The 22,035-nt window shown below is 41.3% G+C and overlaps 1 protein-coding gene across 2 annotated transcripts; it reads right to left on the bottom strand.

The window, feature by feature from the left end:
- Positions 1 to 9,295: 9,295 nt before the first annotated feature.
- Positions 9,296 to 17,999, bottom strand: LOC123191561 (kinesin-like protein KIN-13A). 2 transcript variants are annotated; one of them, XR_006496794.1, is made up of 13 exons: positions 17,564 to 17,999; positions 15,565 to 15,798; positions 15,244 to 15,417; positions 15,057 to 15,161; positions 14,251 to 14,328; positions 13,208 to 13,289; positions 12,680 to 12,842; positions 11,968 to 12,303; positions 11,647 to 11,865; positions 10,928 to 11,540; positions 10,782 to 10,847; positions 9,599 to 9,934; positions 9,296 to 9,489 (listed from the first exon to the last, which is right to left on the bottom strand). XR_006496794.1 is itself a non-coding variant. In XM_044604249.1 (12 exons), the coding sequence occupies exons 1-12, from the start codon at positions 17,729 to 17,731 to the stop codon at positions 9,752 to 9,754; spliced, it is 2,421 nt and encodes an 806-aa protein (XP_044460184.1). In that variant the 5' UTR covers positions 17,732 to 17,999; the 3' UTR covers positions 9,296 to 9,751. The 2 variants fall into 2 exon arrangements, 1 of the variants encoding a protein (XP_044460184.1); XM_044604249.1 differs by having other exon boundaries at positions 9,296 to 9,934.
- Positions 18,000 to 22,035: the final 4,036 nt, after the last annotated feature.

Here is a 22,035-nt window from a genome sequence, read left to right on the forward strand (position 1 = left end):
ATGAACTTAGTCTTGATAGTATTTGCAAATTATGTTGTAGATCAATAGCTCGCGATGTAGCTCCCCGTTTATTTTTTATATGTTCCTAGAGAAAAATAAGTTGAAAGATGATAGTAGCAATGATGCGGACTTGGTCCGTGATCTGAGTATTATCCTCATTGCTGCATAGAAAAATTATGTCCTTGATGCACCGCTAGGTGATAGACCTATTGGAGGAGCAGATGCATACGTTGTGAACGTTTGACAAAGCTCAGTATGATTACTACTTGATAGTTTAGTGCACCATGCTTTACGTCTTAGAACCGGGACTTCAAGAATGTTTTGAATGCCACAGAGCATATGAGATGTTCCAAGGGATGAAATTGGTATTTCAGTCGCATGCCCGTGTCAAGAGGTATGAGACCTCTGACAAGTACTTTGCCTACAAGATGGAGGAGAATAGCTCAACCAGTGAGCATGTGCTCAGAATGTCTGAGTACTACAATCACTTGAATCAAGTGGGAGTTAATCTTCCAGATAAGATAGTGATTGATAGAGTTCTCTAGTCACTATCACCAAGTTACTGGAACTTCATGATGAACTATAATATGCAAGGGATGACGAAAACGATTCCTGAGCTCTTTGCGATGTTGAAATCGGTTAAGGTAGAAATCAAGAAAGAGCATCAAGTGTTTATGGTTAACAAGACCACTAGTTTTAAGAAAAGGGGCAAAAGGAAAGAAAGGGAACTTCAAGAAAGAATGGCAAGCAAGTTGCCACTCCTGTGAAGAAGCCCAAAATTGAACCCAACCTTAAACTAGGTGCTTCTACTGCAAAGGAAATGGTCACTGGAAGCGGAACTACCCCAAATACTTGGCGGATAAGAAGGATGGCAAAGTGAACAAAAGTATATTTGATATACATGTTATTGATGTGTACTTTACTAGTGTACATAGTAACCCCAGGGTATTTGATACCGGTTCAGTTGCTATGATTAGTAACTCGAAACAGGAGTTGCAAAATGAACAGAGACTAGTTAAGGGCAAAGTGACGATGTGTGTTGGAAATGATTCCAAGGTTGATAAGATCACCATCGCACACTCCTTTTACCTTCGCGATTAGTGTTGAACCTAAAATAAATGTTATTTGGTGTTTGCGTTGAGCATGAATATGATTGGATCATGTTTATTGCAATATGGTTATTCATTTAAGTCAAAGAATAATTGTTGTTCTGTTTACATGAATAAAACCTTCTATGGTCATACACTTAATATAAATGGTTTATTAAATTTCGATCGTAGTGATACACATATTCATAATATTGATGCCAAAAGATGCAAAGTTGATAATGATAGTGCAACATACTTGTGGCACTGCCGTTTAGGTCACATTGGTGTAAAGCACATGAAGAAACTCCATGCGGATGGACTTTTGGAATCACTTGATTATGAATCATTTGATGCTTGCGAACCATGCCTCATGGGCAAGATGACTAAGACTTCGTTCTCCGGAACAATAGAGCGAGCCACTGACTTATTGGAAATAATACATACCGATGTATGCGGTTCGATGAGTGTTGAGGCTCACGGTGGGTATTGTTATTTTCTAACCTTCACAGATGATTTAAGCAGATATGGGTATATCTACTTAATGAAACACAAGTCTGAAACATTTTAAAAAGTTCAAAGAATTTCATAGTGAAGTAGAGAATCATCGTAACAAGAAAATAAAGTTTCTATGATCTGATTGCATAGGCGAATATTTGAGTTGCGATTTTGGTCTTCATTTAAAACAATGTGGAATAGTTTCACAACTCACGCCACCTGGAACACCACAGCATAATGGTGTGCTCGAACGTCGTAACCGTACTTTATTAGATATGGTGCGATCTATGGTGTCTCTTACCGATTTACCACTATCGTTTTGGGGTTATGCATTAGAGACAACTACATTCACGTTAAATAGGGCACCGTGTAAATCCGTTGAGATGACACTGTATGAACTATGGTTTAGCAAGAAACCTAATTAAGCTGTCATTTCTTAAAATTTGGGGCTGCGATGCTTATGTGAAAAAGCTTCAACCTTATAAGCTTGAACCCAAATCGGAGAAGTGCATCTTCATAGGATACCCAAAAAGAAATTGTTGGGTACACCTTCTATCACAAATCTGAAGGCAAGACATTTGTTGCTAAGAATGGATCCTTTCTAGAGAAGGAGTTTCTCTCAAAAGAAGTGAGTGGGAGGAAAGTAGAACTTGATGAGGTAGTTGTACCTTCTCTCGAGTTGGAGAGTAGTTCATCACAGAAATCAGTTCCAGTGATGCCTACACCAATTAGTGAGGAAGTTAATGATGATGATCATGAAGCTTCAGATCAAGTTACTGCCGAACATCGTAGGTCAACCAGAGTACGTTCCGCACCAGAGTGGTACGGTAATCCTATTCTGGAAGTCATGTTACTAGACCATGACGAACCTGCGAACTATGAGGAAGCGATGATGAGCCCAGATTCCACAAAATGGCTTGAGGCCATGAAATCTGAGATGGGATCCATGTATGAATAACAAAGTGTGGACTTTGGTTGACTTGCCCGAAGATTGGCAAGCCATTGAGAATAAATGGATCTTCAAGAGGAAGATGGATGCTGATAGTAGTGCTACTATCTACAAAACTCGAATTGTCGCAAAAGGTTTTCGACAAGTTCAAGGTGTTGGCTATGATGAGATTTTCTCACTCGTAGCGATGCTTAAGTCCGTTCAAATCATGTTAGCAATTGCCACATTTTATGAAATCTGGCAAATGGATGTCGAAACTGCATTCCTTAATGGATTTCTTAAAGAAGAGTTGTATATGATGCAACAAGAAGGTTTTGTCAATCCTAAAGGTGCTAACAAAGTGTGCAAGCTCCAGCAATCCATCTATGGACTGGTGCAAGCATCTCGGAGTTGGAATATATGCTTTGATGAATTGATCAAAGCATATAGTTTTATCCAGACTTGCGGTGAAGCCTGTATTTACAAGAAAGTGAGTGGGAGCAGTACAGCCTTTCTGATAAGTACATGTGAATGACATATTGTTGATCAGAAATGATGTAGAATTTTCTGGAAAGAATAAAGGAGTGTTTGAAAGGAGTTTTTCAAAGAAAGACCTTGGTGAAGCTGCTTACATATTGAGCATCAAGATCTATAGATATAGATCAAGACGCTTGATAAGTTTTTTCAATGTGTACATACCTTGACAAGTTTTTGAAGTAGTTCAAAATAGAACAGTCAAAGAAGAAGTTCTTGCCTGTGTTGCAAGGTGTGAAGTTGAGTAAAGACTCAAAACCCGACAACGGCAAAAAATAGAAAGAGAATGAAAAGTCATTCCCTATGCCTCGATCATAGATTCTATAAAGTATGTTATGCTGTGTACCAGACCTATTGTGTACCTCACCATGAGTTTGGCAAGAGGGTACAATAGTGATCCAGGAGTGCATCACTAGACATCGGTCACAATTATCCTTAGTGAAATAAGGACATGTTTCTCGATTATGGAGGTGACAAAAAGTTCGTCGTATAGGGTTACATCGATGCAAGCTTTGACACTGATCTGAATGACTCTAAGTCTCAATCTGGATACATATTGAAAGTGGGAGCAATTAGCTCGAGTAGCTCCATGCAGAGCATTGTAGACATAGAAAATTTGCAAAAATACATACGGCTCTGAATGTGGCAGACCCTTTGACTAAACTTCTCTCACAAGCAAAACATGATCACACCTTAGTACTCTTTGGGTGTTAATCACATAGCGATGTGAACTAGATTATTGACTCTAGTAAACCCTTTGGGTGTTAGTCACATGGAGATGTGAACTTATCACATAAAGATGTGAGCTATTGGTGTTAAATCACATGACGATGTGAACTAGATTATTGACTCTAGTGCAAGTGGGAGACCGAAGGAAATATGCCCTAGAGGCAATAATAAAGTTGTTATTTATATTTCCTTATATCATGATAAATGTTTATTATTCATGCTAGAATTGTATTAACCGAATACTTAGTACATGTGTGAATACATAGACAAAACAGAGTGTCCCTAGTATGCCTCTACTTGACTAGCTCGTTAATCAAAGATGGTTAAGTTTCCTGACCATAGACATGTGTTGTCATTTGATGAACGGGATCACATCATTAGGAGAATGATGTGATGGACAAGACCCATCCGTTATCTTAGCATAATGATCGTTTAGTTTTATTGCTATTGCTTTCTTCATGACTTATACATATTCCTCTGACTATGAGATTATGCAACTCCCGAATACCGGAGGAACACCTTGTGTGCTATCAAACGTCACAACGTAACTGGGTGATTATAAAGATGCTCTGCAGGTGTCTCCAAAGGTGTATGTTGGGTTGGCATAGATCAAGATTAGGATTTGTCACTCCGTGTATCAGAGAGGTATCTCTACGCCCTCTCGGTAATGCACATCGCTATAAGCCTTGCAAGAAATGTGACTAATGAGTTAGTTGCGGGATGATGCATTACGGAACGAGTAAAGATACTTGCCGGTAACGAGATTGAACTAGGTATGATGATACCGATGATCGAATCTCGGGCAAGTAACATACCAATGACAAAGGGCATGACGTATGTAGTTATGCGGTTTGACCTATAAAGATCTTCGTAGAATATGTAGGAACCAATATGAGCATCCAGGTTCCGCTATTGGTTATTGACCAAAGATGTGTCTTGGTCATGTCTACATAGTTCTCGAACCCGTAGGGTCCGCACGCTTAACGTTCGATGACGATTTATTTTAGGAGTTGTGTGTTTTGGTGACCGAAGTTTGTTCGTTGTCCTGGATGAGATCACATACATGACGAGGAGTCTCGAAATGATCAAGAGGTAAAGATTGATATATTGGAAGGTAGTACTCGGACAAGGGAAGGGTTCCGGAGTGTATCGGGTACATATCGGAGTACCAGAGGGGTTACAGGAACCCCTCGGAGAAAGATATGGGCCATATGGGCCATAGAAGGGAGGCTAACCAGCCCACAAGGGGCTGGTGCACCCCCCACAAGGGAGGAGGCCGAATTGTACTAGGGAAGGGGGCTCCACCCCCGTTTCCTTCTCCTACTCCCTCTCCTTCCCCTTTTCCCCATCTAGTAGAAAGGAAAAAAAAGGGGGGCCAAATCCTACTAGGACTGGAGTCCTAGTAGGACCCCCCCCCCTCTCCTTGGCACGCCCCTGGTGGCCGGCCTCCTCCCTCTCCCTCATTTATATATGTGGGCAGGGAACCCCTTGGAGACACAACAATTGTTCCAAGCCGTGTGAGGCGTCTCTCTCCATAGTTTGCTCCTTCGGTCATATTCACGTAGTGCTTAGGCGAAGCCCTGCGCAGATCACATCACCATCACCGTCACCACGCCGTTGTGCTGATGAAACTCACCTTTGACCCTCTGCTCGATCAAGAGTTCGAGGGACGTCATCGAGCTAAATGTGTGCTGAACTCGGAGGTGGCGTACGTTCGGTACTTGGATCGGTTGGATCGTGAAGACGTTCGACTACATCAACCGTGTTAACATAACGCTTCTGCTTTTGGTCTACGAGGGTACGTGGACACACTCTCGTTTCTATGCATCTCCTAGATAGATCTTGTGTGATCGTAGGAAAATTTTGAAATTGCATGCTACGTTCCCGAACACGCCCGATGTACAAAGAACGGGCAGATCGCCTTCATCTACCTCCAGCCAGTCAGTGTTGACGATCTTCCTCAAAACGCCAGTGACCACGGGCCCAGTCCTCTGCCTCCGCCCTCCCCTCGACCTCACCGCACCGTCGTGCTTGGCACCGCCCCCCAACCATCCCTTCAACCCCCGCCGACCTCCAGATCGGGCACAAGCAGCTCCTGTGCCCCACACCCCTATGATAGACACCGATGCGCCGCTTCCCCGGCGAACGGGCGGACTAGGTGCTCTGCACGCCTAAGCGGGTGATGCTTCTTTTAATAGCGATTCAACTGACCCTGAATTAAAATCCAGGCGGGCTACTGACCTCTAGCCAAGGTGAAATAGTAAATGGGAGGAAACCTTGTGCATTTAGTATCACGAAGAAGATGCAGTAAGAAGCTCTCGACTAGTTTCTTTCGTGGGGTGAATACGGTGTGAGCAGAGACGTAAGATTTGCACGAGTAAGGGAAGAGGAGTACCTCTTTCTGCTGGCAGTGATGTGTCCTTGTGTTTTTTGAACGATCTTCTTGTGGTTCGTTGGAAACGAGAAGTTGTGGAGGACGGTGGAGCCTTGGACGAACCCATGGCCAAGTTGTTGAGTATGGTGTGGTGGCCATCTGTCGGCGGCGGGGAACCAGATCCGAGGCGGCGAACGACGGCGTAGCGGGAACAACTCCGGTGCGGTGGACGGTTGCGATAGTGGAGCGGCAACGGTGAGGCGCAGGACGGCATAGTCGAAGTGGTTCTGGTACGGCGCACATCGGCGTCGGCGTCGTGGAGGCAGCTCTGCCTCGGCTTCAGCTGCTAATTCCTTAAGGGCGTTGCGGTTGCGTTGGACGACGACGTCGGGGTACCGGCTCCGGCGTGATGGAGGAGGGCGGTGGTGGATTGGGCGCGATGGGGTGGAGGACGGAGGAGGCTGGGGTTTCGCAGCTGGTGGAGAGAGCGTTTTGGCGCCCACAGAGTATGAATGGGGAAATGGGGGGAGGGGGAACTAAGGGGAACATTGTTTCGGTTTGGGACGCACTTGTTTGAAATTTGGGGAAAGTTACAATCTTTGCCCTCATCTAAAATTTCGGACATATTGCGGGTTGGGGGTAGGACAGTAATCTCAGGTGTCCCAAATGGTGGGCGGGGTAGATTTCGGCCGAGCACATGGGTGTTTAGGCGCCCACGGCGTATGAATGCTTCTCGGAGGCGGTTGAGACTGGCGTCTTAGTGAAGTTACAAACCTACCCCGGTTTAGACCATTGGACATCAGGCCGATAGGCTACACGGGTGAGAGTCAGGATAGTAATTTCCTACCACCAAACATTAGTCTCGCGCGGGTGACCAGAGGCTTATTTGGCGCTTCGTTCAATATTTGGGAGCAGAAGCATTAACATTTTTGGTTATCTTAAATTGAACTTTCAGGATTTGTCGAACTTCACAAATCTTGACTCTTGAAAATCCTAAAACTACGATTATTTTAGAATGGAGGGGGTACATTTGAATATACATTGTATACGAGTATATATTAAAAAATATGCAACTTACCTCAATTCATGCATGGTTCCAAATATAATCTCCTTGGTTGCAAAAGAATAGTTAGACATGCGTATGAATATATAGCATGTTCAAACGCACAACAAAGATTGATGCCCCCTTTTAGATCTGATTTACAAATGCCATTATCTCGGATTCAAATAGATGAATGCACATCCTATGAATTTGAATCTTCGAAACCCCCTTTATGTTGAATTCAACATGTATTCTATTTCGTAGCTAGCAATTTGAAATGTATCCATGTAAGTGACAAATGTATAAAGTGCTTCACACTAATAACATGGAGTGCACTAATTAATGTTTATATATGAATTGGAAAAGCAATGCATTGTCTGTATTTCAAACCGCTCTCACTCTATGGATCGATAATATGAAATAAACACATGCACATGTTAGAATTCAATAGAGCATGGGTGTCTGATAGACCGATTTTCGTTCATACGCAACTTGCAAAATTCACGATCTCATTCAAAAATAATAATGTCATTTATATTTTAATTTAATGCGTAGAACCGCCTTTTACACGTAGATACACTATGTCTCGGCCCGTTCTCACACACACGCTATATATCTCTCTATCTAATGCATAAGTGCACACACTTTATATACATCGGCATTTCTCTTTCACACATGCTCACAATCTCTTCCGGGGTGTCGGGGTGTCTCATACACACACTCTCTATATATCTCCCTCTCTCTTTTTGACTACTATGCACCACTCTTTTCACTAATCTCAGTTGGAAAACACTATTTCTCTCACATGCATATATACACACACGCACGGTCTCTACTAGCCCTCTATACGCACATATATGTGCCTACGTCGTGTCTCCCGCACACACATTATCTTTAGGCCTCTCTCGCACACATTGCACCCAGACTAGCGTCACCAAGTTTTGTAATGTGGTTCGTCATCTGGAGGCAAGGTGGCCTTTGCACGCGGCAGAGGACGAGATCGTAAGTTTTTCTTTCTCTTGTTGAACTTGTTGATTGATTCGTTCACTCAATGTTGGTCTACACATTATGTAGCCCGCACGCGCTGTCGTGATGTACCACAAGACAGAGGGACGGCCATTTAAGTACACACTGTTGGATGAAACTGAAAGGAAAGTATGTGTGGCAGGCCATGATCTGTTGATGAAAAACTTGTTGGACATGCGGTTAATCTAGTCGAATTTGAGACATTGTTGTACTAGACTTAATTTACCTACTATGTATGGATGATTAGTGCTACATTTTATCCAAACTTTGATGAATATCAGCCGGTTTGCATGAACTTTATCCGGTTGATTCATAAAGTGTTTGAAATGTACTCCCTCCGTCTAAAATTACTTGTCGCAAAAATGAATAAAAGTGGATATACCCATAACAAAAATACATCTAGTACATCCATTCCTCCGACAAGTATTTCCAGACAAAGGGAGTATGAGGGCAGCGTTCGATGACGGCCTCCCGCGTCTGTGTTGAGAAAATTTGCGGGTCATCGCTGAAAATGCCCTTAAGGTCCCTACATGGAAATCATTCACCATGTCCATGAGTATCTTTTTAAATCAGCTCCCAGAAGTGTTCATAGAATCATTCACCATGTCCATGAGTACCTTTTTAAATCAGCTCCCAGAAGTGTTCATAGAATATGAAGGGAATCCCATCAAGGCCAAGGGCTCCATCAACATACGAGTCAAAGATGGCATTGCTTAACCTCATTTTCAGTAAAGGGCCTCTAGCATTCTAGGCCTCCTTTGGTTCATAGGATAGGAAAATCATAGGAATATGACATTTTCAAAAAGGGGGCCTCTAGTATTCTAGGCCTCTTTTGGTTCATAAGGTAGGAAAATCATAGGAATATGAAAGTCATAGGAAATGAGATGAGAGGCTTGCAGATCTAATGTAGAAAGCCAGATACAAGAGCATTATTTTCTGATGCACTAACTCTCACAAGAACACAAATGACAACTGAAATTCAGTTGTGCACACTTCGCAGATCACTAGTCACAAACCATTCATAATCATACCTGTCTGAAATTTTCACTGGGCACAATGGGGGGGAAACTTTCGAGTCCTTTGCCACACACACACAAACACACATTTTCATTTGTCGACGAAAACAATATCAGTAAAGAATACAACAATAATGTATCTGTGTCCACAATAGTACAGGAGCCGCTGCCAAAAATCAACCCATCCATATCTGCAAACAGTTACGTCGGACGTCTCCTCATACAAAGGAAAACGGCATTGAGGGCAAGCCATGCATCTGCCGGAAAAAAACAAGCCCGTGCAGCCAAACTGTGAGAAGGACTACTCGCAAACTGGTGATCAAACCTGACAACCGAGTATGAAATGGCATCAGCCAGTCAACTCACCCAGTCCTGAGCCAATGCGGTGTCTTCTTTTAGCTCGTTGCTCAGGTCCAACATTACAGGAGACCACAGAAGAGAAACATCTCAAGAAATGCGGTCAAGCTCCTGTAAATTTACTGAGCAGGCAAAAGGCCGGAGTCAATGAGCGATGACCAGCTATCTGGATGATTTCTTCCGGCTAAGGATCTCCTGCTCTTTGAGGCGCTGTTGAAACCTTGAAAGGCGTGCTTGGAGGCTGACCAAGCCTGCAGCCTTGCGTGACAAAAGAAAGCTCAATTGTGTCACATAGTCGTCAATAAGGCTGCCTGGTTGGTCAACTTCTGCCAGAAGGTTCATCTCCTGAGAAAAAAATAATAATGTGCACTTAGTTTATAGCAGCATGGCATAATTTAATGGTATTGTAAACTACCAATATTCAAGGGGAGGGGGGGCAAATTAGCAAAGGGCACACACTCCCCATAGGCTGATCCCATATGATTAGGTGTGCAAGTCTAGGATTATTGATATACAAAGGTTAGAAATGTTTTTCCATGTATGAGCACAACATTTGATTTATGCTTTAAGAGTATCCAAGTAATCTGAATACCTGATATCCTAAATGACTAATGGTGTAAGAAGGGAACACCAACACTGAACTGAATGAAATGGGTAAGTTTCATGTACACAAAGAGAGTACTGGCACAAGTCTTGAAACGGTTATTTGCAGAAAGAACGGCTACTATCAGCATGCTAACGCACTTAATACTGTCCGAGCATGATTAAAGATAACAGAAGTGCTCAAACATTAAACAACTGTCGGAGGATCAAGAAGACAACCTACTTTCAACTTCAGAAGTTCCGATCAAACCATGGTGATCGTAAGCAGGTGAGTACTGATTACAAGGTATGCCACTAAGACTGTAAGGTTTAATAATTTTTTAAGCCCCTACAGGATTACACAAGTTTGTTTTCTTTTCCGATGAGGGGCTAAGATTAGAGCTAATAAAACTAGTTCTCTCTAGAATGATTGGAATTGTAAGTGCTAGATATGGCACCATCTTTATCATAGGAGTACATTAATGTATGTATCCTTACATCATAAGATGGTAGGAACCTCAGTACCATGGACAAAATAATTTAGCAAGGATCTAAAGAGCATGAATTAAACAATAACAGAAAATTACTCAGCACATGAACTGGAACTTACTTCGCGCACGATCTCCATTGTATTCTCGATTTCCTTCCTGTGAGCTGCAATGAGGGCCTCCTCTTCCTAATATACAAAATAAAGATTTACACCACAAGTTCCATTCAGGATAAATAAGACAGAAATACCAGCAAAATATTGTTTACCTCGAGAATGGCATCTATCTCCACATCATCACATGAACTTTCTTTTTCAGATTGCCTTGAAACCTGAGAAGCTGAAGCAGATGTTGGTCGTTGCTGCTGTTGCAACTGCCTTACCTGCTGCACCTTATATCCAGGCCGACTTGCCTCGATTCCACTATCCTTTTTCATGTAGTTCTGCTTTTCAGACTTGTCTTCCCTTATGACCTTCCTCCTGGGAGGTGAGACTCTCGTAACCTTTTCATCCTCTTGTGCATTTGCTGAATTCTGAATTAACTGTGCTTTACTGTTGTAAACAGTTCGGCCAGAACTGAAATCAACCCTCTCCCTATCATTCAAACCAGATGCACCGTTTTCCTCTTTTCCTCTATTAGAATAACTTGGGATCATACTAAAGTTATTCCTGTCAGGCTCCATCGAAGAGTTGGAGGTAAAATTTTCAGCGCCTCTCCTAGATATATCGACAGGTCTCTTCTCCTGGATCTGGTTGGGTACTTCTTCAGCCTCAACAGATAAAGGATAGGATGGAGCAGATGAAGACTCCCTCATGGAAGGAATAGTTGGTGCAGTAGACTGCTCCTTTCTTGTGTTGCCACCCTTTGAAAGACTTTTAACCCTGTCAATTGATCAGCAAATTTACTGAACTAATAGCCAGAAGCAGTCTAAAATGATGATTTACCACATGTGAATTGGACTTTACGAAGTATGTTTCATGCTATTACCTATCGGCATATCTCAACGTATTTAACGTGTGTTCACATGAACCTGCATTGGGAGAAATGCAAGAAATCATCACCGTCCTAGAGTTGCCAACAAATGAGTCACGGAGAACCTCTGTGAGCTTGCTTCCTCTGAAAGGAATGTGTATCTGATCATTGTCAAGGGCCCGGATGCATTCCTTCAGAGCAAGGAGGCTCTTGTTTATCTCTGCACCTTCAATTCTGATATGATAATAACAGATACATGTCAATAAATTATGTAACTGTACCAGGTTAATGTTTGGAAATATAATAGGCAAATGAATCTGGGGGCAAAAATAACACCTTGTCTGCCTATCATTATCTGTTGTATCAGCGCCACGTTCGCTTCCAGCAAGATCAATAAAAGATATTTTTCCCACTGCCTTTGTGTTTTTAGCTTCATTGGCATCCCTGTCCCTTTGTCTCCTAGTTTCAGTTACTATAATATGCTTCTTCACAGCCAGTTGCAGAATGGCATGTGACCTCGATGACTCTTCATTGGCCCCTGTAGACCCTGTGCTCCTTGCTGCATTTCCCCTCTCAATATATTCCCTGACAACCTGGACATCAGAAACCTCAAATTCCTGCAGACCGACTATGCAAACTTGTTTCTTGCCATCCTCCCTCATCAGTAAGTGTCTACAAAAGAAAAAATGGTGAGAATTTTCAGTTTAACTAAATCCTTCAAAAGTATTGTCCCGATCACAAAATCCAAGTCCAGGGTAGATGTCCACAGAGCAGCAGTAAATCTCATATGATAAATGTTCCAAACTTCAAACAGAAATGTGGCTCTGAGATTCAATTTTTAAACCGAAAGGAACTTGCCATTATTTCAGAAGTAGCAAGCAAATATAGAACACAACAAATGCAACTTAAAAAAAAAGACTACCCAACATTTTGACTAAGCATTCCTAAATATGGATTTATCAATGAAATGCTTAATGTTAGTATGTGCATGCATCCATTACCAGCCCCAGGAAAGAAAAAGGTAATAGGCAAGTGCACAACAACCAACCTTCTGTCTGATAGAAGATCATAGAGTTTCCCACCGTATATCTCGAAGTAGCTGAGCCACAGCTTAAAATTTTGATTCCGGTAGACAGGTTGATGCAAAAGACGAATCATGTCTTGAGCAGCTCTCAGAGGCAAAGGTTGCATTGTGTATGTCTTCCCACTACCTGCTCATGAACCGGAATTGATTAGGAACATCACAAGGGGAGCTAGTACACAATCTAGACGGCTAAAGAAAAGTGTTTAGTTTCCTTTCAGTTAATCACATCAGAGCTACAGAAGTCAACCAAAGGGAAAATAGTAGACAGTGAGCTATTTCAGAAGTTTGGGATCCCCAGTTCTCAATACTACAATTATTTGCAAAAGAATTGTGCTCTTTTGCATGAGCCTACTGAAAATTGACCAAAAAAATAGCGTTTGGAAGAGAAACAATACTTTAGACACTATTGAAATCACAGAAACCATGACTCTTTGTGCTTAAAGAAATACAATATGTATGTATAGCTTTCGTCAAAAAACACTATTGCCCAACCTGTTTGTCCATAAGCAAAACATGTCGCTTTTGTTCTCTGGAATATTATTGGTATAATGGGTTCCACTGTCTCACGATACACCTGTCCAGAGAATTCAAAAGGAAAATCAATTTACTGAAAATGTAGTGTACACCACATTGACTATGATGGAGAAAAAGAATAGCATTGTGTAGAAAAATGATGGTACAACTATGTAAACTGGAAATTGGTAGTCCCAAATTTAGCACCAGCTAATTGCCATTCCGAAGTTGGACGGATGATGAAGATGCATAACTGCAGAGTAGCCGAGTAACACAGTGATCAACCATGCTCTGAACAAATTTGCTCAAAATAATTCAAGCAGAGCTGCAGCTGCCAAACAAGTGGGCATGCAAGCACTGGTGTGGCGGGCCAAGGCACACAAATAATGGTGATGAGCAGTAACAGAATGGTGTACAGTCAAGACACATTGGTTGGTGAGCAAGTGATTTGAGCAGAGTTGGAGAACAATATGTGGGAATCGAGCTGACACAATGAAGAGCAACTGAGCAAAGAGAGGTATGGCCATATGGGCATATAGGCTAATAAACTTGTGTCAACAGCCATGTTGCTACTTCAGCAATCGAATATGGGGATAGAGCAGTCAAGGCTGCTTTGGCCAAATCTTACATTCTCTTGGCAAAAAAATAATCCAATGTCTTAGTTATAAATGACAGGGTAATTCGTACTCGCGGGCTGATAGGCTCGCAGCACTTTCCTCATATACCCAAGTTCAGGGGTGTACTGGGGGTGGGGCAGCCTCGGCAGCTGCCCCACGCAAATTTTCAAACTCCGTCTGTTTTTCTTCAACAACTGCCAAATCATCATGTGTTCAAGAAACCCCCATGTGTCAAGCTAACTTGTCACCAATTACCAGTTCTGCCCCAAGTTCAAAACAATAGAAGCAAAAACTGAATTTGATGAAGCAATTTATAGAATATGCAGTTTTTAATGCCATAGAAAGAATATTTTTTGAGAATAATTATATTATGAAATGGCACTCAAACAAGAGAAAAAATAATACCTCGTCATTAGAAACATCCTCATCCAGGACAGCGTCAAAACAAAATTCATGCTGCTCCACATAAGCTGTCAAGTCGACCTTCCAGTAGAAATAAGATGTTAATGTACATAAAAGGAAGACCATTAAAACAATTACCAGGAGCACTTCAATTCTTGGAAGTTTATAGTCATGTTAATTTATGGCCATCCCAACAAGGAACTAAACACTACTTTGCAGAAACAAATATAAACACAGCAGATAAACAGGAACTAATAGGATTTCAGTTAATTGTGATATTTTATTACAATTATCTTCTGAATAACCATTTTTAAGCACCCTGAATCTGGAATGTGGATTCAATTCCATTTTTCTGAAGAATCTGCCACTTTGAAGCAGTAGAGTACATCCAACATGCGAGTTAATTCACTATTACAGTAGAACTTGTGACATAACTGAAACAAACTTAACTTTACCTGCCCATCACAAAAAAGAAACAGGTAATGTTATCACAAATGCATGCTAGCATCATTGGGAAGCAACACAACTATCTGGTAGCTATGCTGTAGTGGTTATGAAGAAGGGTTATATCAGTTGGCACTTTCAGATTCAAATAAAAAGGTGAAATAGGATCGCCAGCAAGTGACTAGGATATTGAAATTTACATGAGCATGCTAATCCCTCTTGTGTTCATATGCCAGCCCTCTAATGCGTTACAGACATTCAAAAAGTAAAATAAATTGATTTTTATGGAGATTAAAGGTTAAATAAAAATAGAAGTAATAATAATGCAGGCATAATAAAACTTCCTGAAGACAAACAGTGCGTACCTTCAGCTTAGGTTCATAAACTGTCAAAGAAGATGAATCATGCACAGCTACAGCATCATCTTCCTTTCGAGATAACTCTTTTCTGTTCAGGGGCCTCTTTCTTACCTGAATATATTGTTAAACAAAGTCAGGTATATCTGTTTAGTGTTGACAAGTCACAAACAACAACCTAAAGAAATTATCATACCACAACTTTGATCTTCGCTACATTATTTTCTCTAGTATTGATCTCCTTTTCACTCGTCACTGCATTATAGTTATCAGCTGGACCTAGCTGGCTTCCTGTTATCATATCATCCTCATCATCATCAATTTCCTTTGGCATAAAGGGTGAAGGCTCAAATGGTTCTGAATCTACATCCTGTAAGGAAACACAATAAGCTGAAATGGACTGCATGAAGATATTTCCAAACCACATGAATCAACATAAAGTATGTACTGCCATTAACTCACGGATGTTAACTAAGATAGCAAACGGGCACTTTGCAGACAAGACTTCGAGACATACCTCAGAAAGAAGTCCAGTGTCATCCATAGCATGGAGATCCAGAAGACCAGCTCCAAGTTCACCTCTAAGTTCAGGTGAATACAGACCCTCTGCGGAAGTCCCACTGCCAAATTTCTGAGCAGTTGGTGTATAGGGCTCAGAGACTGATGCAGGCAAAGATTCTCCGTTAAAATTCAAGTTTCTCAACAGCATATATAGCCTTTGTTTCTCTTCAACTGACTGTGGTCCATAGCCCTGCCAAATAACAAAATGTAAGGTTTGCAATCGCACATGTTGACAGCATTTTGCATTGGTGAAGGCTATCAATAGGAAAACTATAATTAGTAAAGTCCTCGTGTCATGCAATATTTGAAGCAAACTGTTGTAGTTGAAAAAAGGAGATTTCAACGTGCATGACTAACAACGATTGATGCCAGGGTCAGGGCATTTAAAGAAAATTGATCAGGCTCAAAGTTAACTTCCTAATTCAAATTTGGCATCCATCTGCATAAAAACGAAACATATGTCCTTCATGTTTAGCTTAGCTCCCTAGGAACCTAAACTACCGCATGGGTCAAATGGAAGTCCAAGAAGGACGTAATCCAGTTAGGTCAGTGCAAAAGATGACATCTACAATCTAAATTCGAGACAAAAAAAACTGCAGTTCCTCAGACAACAATTCAAGAATTGTGTATGAACAACTTTTCTCAGATTATTCTATCTATAGGAGCATGAAATTCAAAGGCACCAGGTAAGAGATGTATGCCAGCTTATGACATGTGACCATCATCAAGAACAAAAAAATAATACCCATTTCGCTATCTGTAAAACTATAGGAAAACTATAATTAGTAAAGTCCCTCGTGGCATGCAAAACTTGAACCAAACTGTTGTAGTTGAAAAAAGAAGATTTCATCGCACATGACTAATAACTATTAATTGATGCCAAGGTCAGGGAATTTAAAGAAAACTGATCAGGCTCAAAGTTAACTTCCTAATTTAAATTTGGCATCCATCTGCATAAAAATGAAACATATATCCTTCATGTTTAGCTTAGCTCCCTAGGAACCTAAACTACCACACGGGTCAAATGGAAGTCCAAGAAGGACGTCATCCAGTTAGGTCAGTGCAAAAGATGGCATCTACAATCTGAATTCTAGAAGAAAAAAAGTGCAGTTCCTCATCCAACCAACATCAGACAACAATTCAACAATTGTGTATGAACAACTTTTTTCAGATTATTCTACCCATATGAGCATGAACTTCAAAGGCACTAGGTAAGAGATGTATGCCAGTTTATGACATGTGACCATCATCCAGAACAAAAAAATAATAGCCCATTTCAACTATGCACACCTCTACATCAAATTTGTGAAAACTTCAAGCACTACAAATCCATAGAATATTGGAAATGAAGTAAGCTGATGCACCTATCAGTATAATACTCCCTCCGTTCCTAAATATAAGTCTTTCTAGAGATTGCAACAAGTGACTACATACGGAGAAAAATGAGTTAATCTACACTCTAAAATATGTCTACATACATCTGTATGTTGTAGTCCATTTGAAATGTCTAAAAAGACTTATATTTAGGAACGGAGGGAGTAATTAGTAAGAGATGCTAGCTCCCTTTTTTATTGGGTTCACGCCAGTTTGCCCCTGAATCAATCCACACTCCCTCCCCAGCTACATGATGGCCCTTCATCAAACAGATGGAACTTGATGAGCACCATTCCCTGCGTATCGATCTTGCGAACCATGGCCTTTCGCGGGTATACTCTTACTGCACTGATCGGATAATGCAGTTTAAGATATCACAAGCCAGTAGCCAATAAATTCTACCAGAAACCAAGTCAATCCAATCTATTCAGCGCAACCCCTGAATCACAAGGTTCGGTCGATCAATTTCTACAAGCAATCGGAAAGACACGGTACAACACTGGAACGCACCAGACGGCGTCTTCCCAATCCGGCAACCGAAGAACTAGGTTAGATCAAACATTTCGACCGAGAAACCCCACCTGCATGAGCAGACTAGGCAGCATGCCCGCTCCTCCGGCGGCGCCTCCAAGGCCCCCCACGCCGGCGCCGCGTTGGTCCCCGGCGGGGCCCGCCGACGAGGCCGCGAGGTGCTGCAGCCCCGCGGACTGCAGCCACCGCGCCATGACGGCGTCGCTAGAGTCCCCCATGTCGGCGGGCTGCGCGGACGCCCCTCCAGCACCCGCGGCGGCGGCGGCGGACCCCGCGCCGCCGCCGGCGAGGCGCTGCGACCTCCGCTGCGGCGCCAACTTGGCGACTGGGTGCGGCGGGATCGGATCGCGCGAGTCCCGCGGCGGCGCGGCGATCCGGCGGGGTAGGGTCCCAGATCTGCGGGGGGTCGGGAAATGCGGGGCGGCGGATTTGAGGGCGAATTGGGGGAAGAGAGGAGAGAGGAAGCTGGCTGGCTACCTGGCAGCCCTCCTTCGCTTTTTTATTTCCTTTTCTCTCCCTTCTTTTTTTTCGAGGAGCCGATGGGGGTTAAAAAGGAGAGGGAAGAGGGGCTGGGAAATGGAGCTTTGTGTAGTTTAAAAAGAGGAGATTTTTTCCATTTGGCAAGCAAATGAAATAAACTTAGTTTTCTTTGCTTGGTCAAGGAATTTGAAGAAAAAAAACAAAGCTATGATGTATAAATGTGTGCATGATAATGATATGTGCATCTTGGAAAGAGGATGGCCGGCTATGTCTTATGTTAATATACAAGAGTGATATTAGCGGTTGGTGATTAGCATGATAGCAACGTTGATTGTGGTGGTAAAGATAGCATCTTGTAGTGATTGGGACTCGCGACCTAAACAACTCTATAAGGCACAAAATTGCAAACCCTGTTAACGACTTATTATGCGAAAATGCGGTTGTAAAGATAGCAAAAGGCACATTTTCAAAAGTTAATAAACAAAGTTGTATGGTTAAATAGGTAGAATGTTACTTTCATAAACTAAAATGTATATTATCCCGCTTATCACTAAATCTACTGAGAGTAAAAGATAAGCAACATTTCGGTCTGAGGCTACCTTCGAAAATAATGCTACATAGTATACAAATAATGCTACGAAGTACCTTTGAACGATGATGCATAGTATGAAAAAATGCTATGGAGTACCATCGTTGTCTCGGCACTAACTAAGGTTTTATAACATTGCATGAGACATTTTTTAGAGGAAACATCACTTGCATTTCATTATACCTGACAAATGTCAAGGAATACAGACTCAAATAAGAAATAAGAAAAACATTGTAGTTCTCAAAGTCTTTTAACTCCATGTTATTAGCCAAATAAGAAAAACATCGTTGACCGCACCGTCAGACGAACTGTCATCGTAAAGGAGCGAGTGCAAAGACTGCATCATGTTCTTCAGTAACTAGACGATGTCTCGCATGTTGCTGTAAAAATGTTTGCAATATAATTCGATAAGATTTTGTTACATGGGCATGAATATTTATTAGATTAATAATGTACAAACTAGGGCTAAAATACATATTATTATTGTGTGATTATTGAATATAAGTGCCATAGCACAATTAAAACATTTGAGCGTTTTTTCATGCATAATTGCGTGTTGTCGTGGGCCTTTTCCCATGCATGGTTGCATGTTGAGATGACATGGTTGCATGTGTGAGATAAATATGTTAGTGGAATCACGTTCTTAGTTATATACTACTCCCACCGTTTACAAATATAATGTGTTCTAACTTTTGTCTCAATCGGATGTATGTAGACACATTTTTATGTGCTTGTTCATCCATTTCAGTCTGTATATAGTTCATATTGAAATATCCAAAACATCTTTTTTTTGTGAATTGGTGGAGTAGAAGATATCCCACGCGTTGCGGTGGAAAATTTATAAAGTAGCTATGATGCATACGAAAATCATAAGCAAATGCAATCTACATAAGAGGGGGGTATAGGGGGGAAACAAGGATCTCAATATTAACATTAGGACCTCAAAATTCGTGTTGAGCTGTTTTCTACTTGCCTCAGGTTGATTACATAAAACAATATAGTTTCCAATTGTAGCAAGTAGAAATTATCTAAGCACAAGTATCAACGGTGTACGTGGAATATGCAAAATTACAGTTCCAAAGAAAGATAGCAAACATATATCATCAGGATTACACATCTTTTAAGTGCATAAATGACTTAAGAGGCTCCAATGTAGAAAATTTTGCCAGACAACAACAACAACAACAACAACAACAACAACAACAACAACAACAACAACAACATATAGTATGGCAATTGAGGATACATAAAGGGTGAGTGTAGATTTATCAGCCTCTAGTTGCAAGTCAACCAGGAAAAATAAAAACATGCCCCTTGATAATCCATGGAAGTATGCACCCGATACATTAGAATAAGAAAATTGTTATGTTATGCATTGTAAAAAATATAGGACAATATGAGTATAAAAACAGTACACCGCTTCAGCCTTTACGCCATATGTAGTTGCATACAACAAAATCAATAAGTATTGGATTAGCAATCCCCTAAGGCACGGAACATAGTTTCCAATAATAAGATTAGTCTGGTCTTGTTCCGGCATAACTCCAGAACCCACTCATACAATGAGTAATGTAACATGGGTACATGTCATGTAGGTCTAGACAAACTATTCGTATGAAGCTATTAGCTAGTAAAATTGCAACAGGAAAGTACTATCACCTGAGTAGATCCGTGTTGTGTGTGAGAGCAGGAAGTTACCTTAATTTTTAACCATAGATGAATGGCAACACACTTTGTGCATGTTAGGGCAAGAAAGTTTGCATGCATCAAATCCATGCATGTTTCTTAGTCACTCATTCATACATCAATGTACACAATTATTTGTTAGAAACTTGGAAAATAAAGGACATGTATGCCACGTTTGATTAAAAGCAGGAAGAGGGAGAGTTGCAGTCAATCTTACAAATCCTCGATATTCACAACGAAAATATAAATAAACCAAATTAGGGAGGTTAAACCTTCTAACTCACCGCTCCATCAATGTTACCGGGCATGAGGCGGTGGCGGTGGAGCCATGCGAGGTGATGGCTTGTGCATGATGGGCAAGGAGAGCCAATATTTCGTTGTGAGGACCGGGATGGGTAAGGATTCACCCTATGGATATACGAAGGACAAGAGAAGATGCAATAAAGGGGAAGAGATATGCATGAGATTGGAACGGGAAGGGGAGAAGACGGCACAAAATGTTGGTCGTGTATGCTTTCATTAGTTCCCTATATGTGTTGTCTCCCATGGATTTGGTGGGCAAATAATAATGGGATGCATGTATGAAGGAAATATGCCCTAGAGGCAATAACAAAGATGTTATTTATATTTCCTTATATCATGATAAATGTTTATTATTCATGCTAGAATTGTATTAACCGGAAACTTGATACATGTGTGGATACATAGACAAAACATCGTGTCCCTAGTAAGCCTCTACTAGACTAGCTCGTTGATCAAAGATGGTTAAGTTTCCTAACCATAGACATGTGTTGTCATTTGATTAATGGGATCACATCATTAGGAGAATGATGTGATGGACAAGACCCATCTGTTAGCTTAGCATAATGATCGTTAAGTTTTATTGCTATTGCTTTCTTCATGACTTATACATATTCCTTTTGACTATGAGATTATGCAACTCCTGGATAACAGCGGAATACCTTGTGCGCTATCAAACGTCACAACCTAACTGGGTGATTATAAAGATGCTCTAGAGGTATCTCCGAAGGTGTTTGTTGAGTTGGCATAGATCGAGATTAGGATTTGTCACTCCGAGTATCGGAGAGGTGTCTCTGGGCCCTCTCGGTAATGCACATTGCTACCTCTTGAGCACTGCGTTGGTTTTCCCTTGAAGAGGAAAGGGTGATGCAGTAAAGTAGTGTAAGTATTTCCCTCAGTTTTTAAGAACCAAGGTATCAATCCAGTAGGAGATCACGCTCGAGTCCCACGCACCTACACAAACAAATAAGAACCTCACAACCAGCGTGATAAAAGGGGTTGTCAATCCCTTCACGGTCACTTACGAGAGTGAGATATGATAGATATGATAAGATAATATTTTTGCTATTTTTATGATAAAGAGAAATAAATATGCAAAGCAAAATAAACGGCAATAAAAATAGCTAAGTGTTGGAAGATTAATATGATGGAAGATAGACCCGAGGGCCATAGGTTTCACTAGTGGCTTCTCTCAAGAGCATAAGTATTACGGTGGGTAAACGAATTACTGTTGAGCAATTGATAGAATTTGAGCATAGTTATGAGAATATCTAGGTATGATCATGTATATAGGCATCACGTCCGCGACAAGTAGACCGAAACGATTCTGCATCTACTACTATTACTCCACACATCGACCGCTATCCAGCATGCATCTAGAGTATTAAGTTCATAAGAACAGAGTAATGCTTTAAGTAAGATGACATGATGTAGAGGGATAAACTCATGCAATATGATATAAACCCC

This window comes from Triticum aestivum, chromosome 1A (assembly GCF_018294505.1).
Source record: "Triticum aestivum cultivar Chinese Spring chromosome 1A, IWGSC CS RefSeq v2.1, whole genome shotgun sequence".
Classification (NCBI taxonomy): Eukaryota; Viridiplantae; Streptophyta; class Magnoliopsida; order Poales; family Poaceae; genus Triticum; species Triticum aestivum.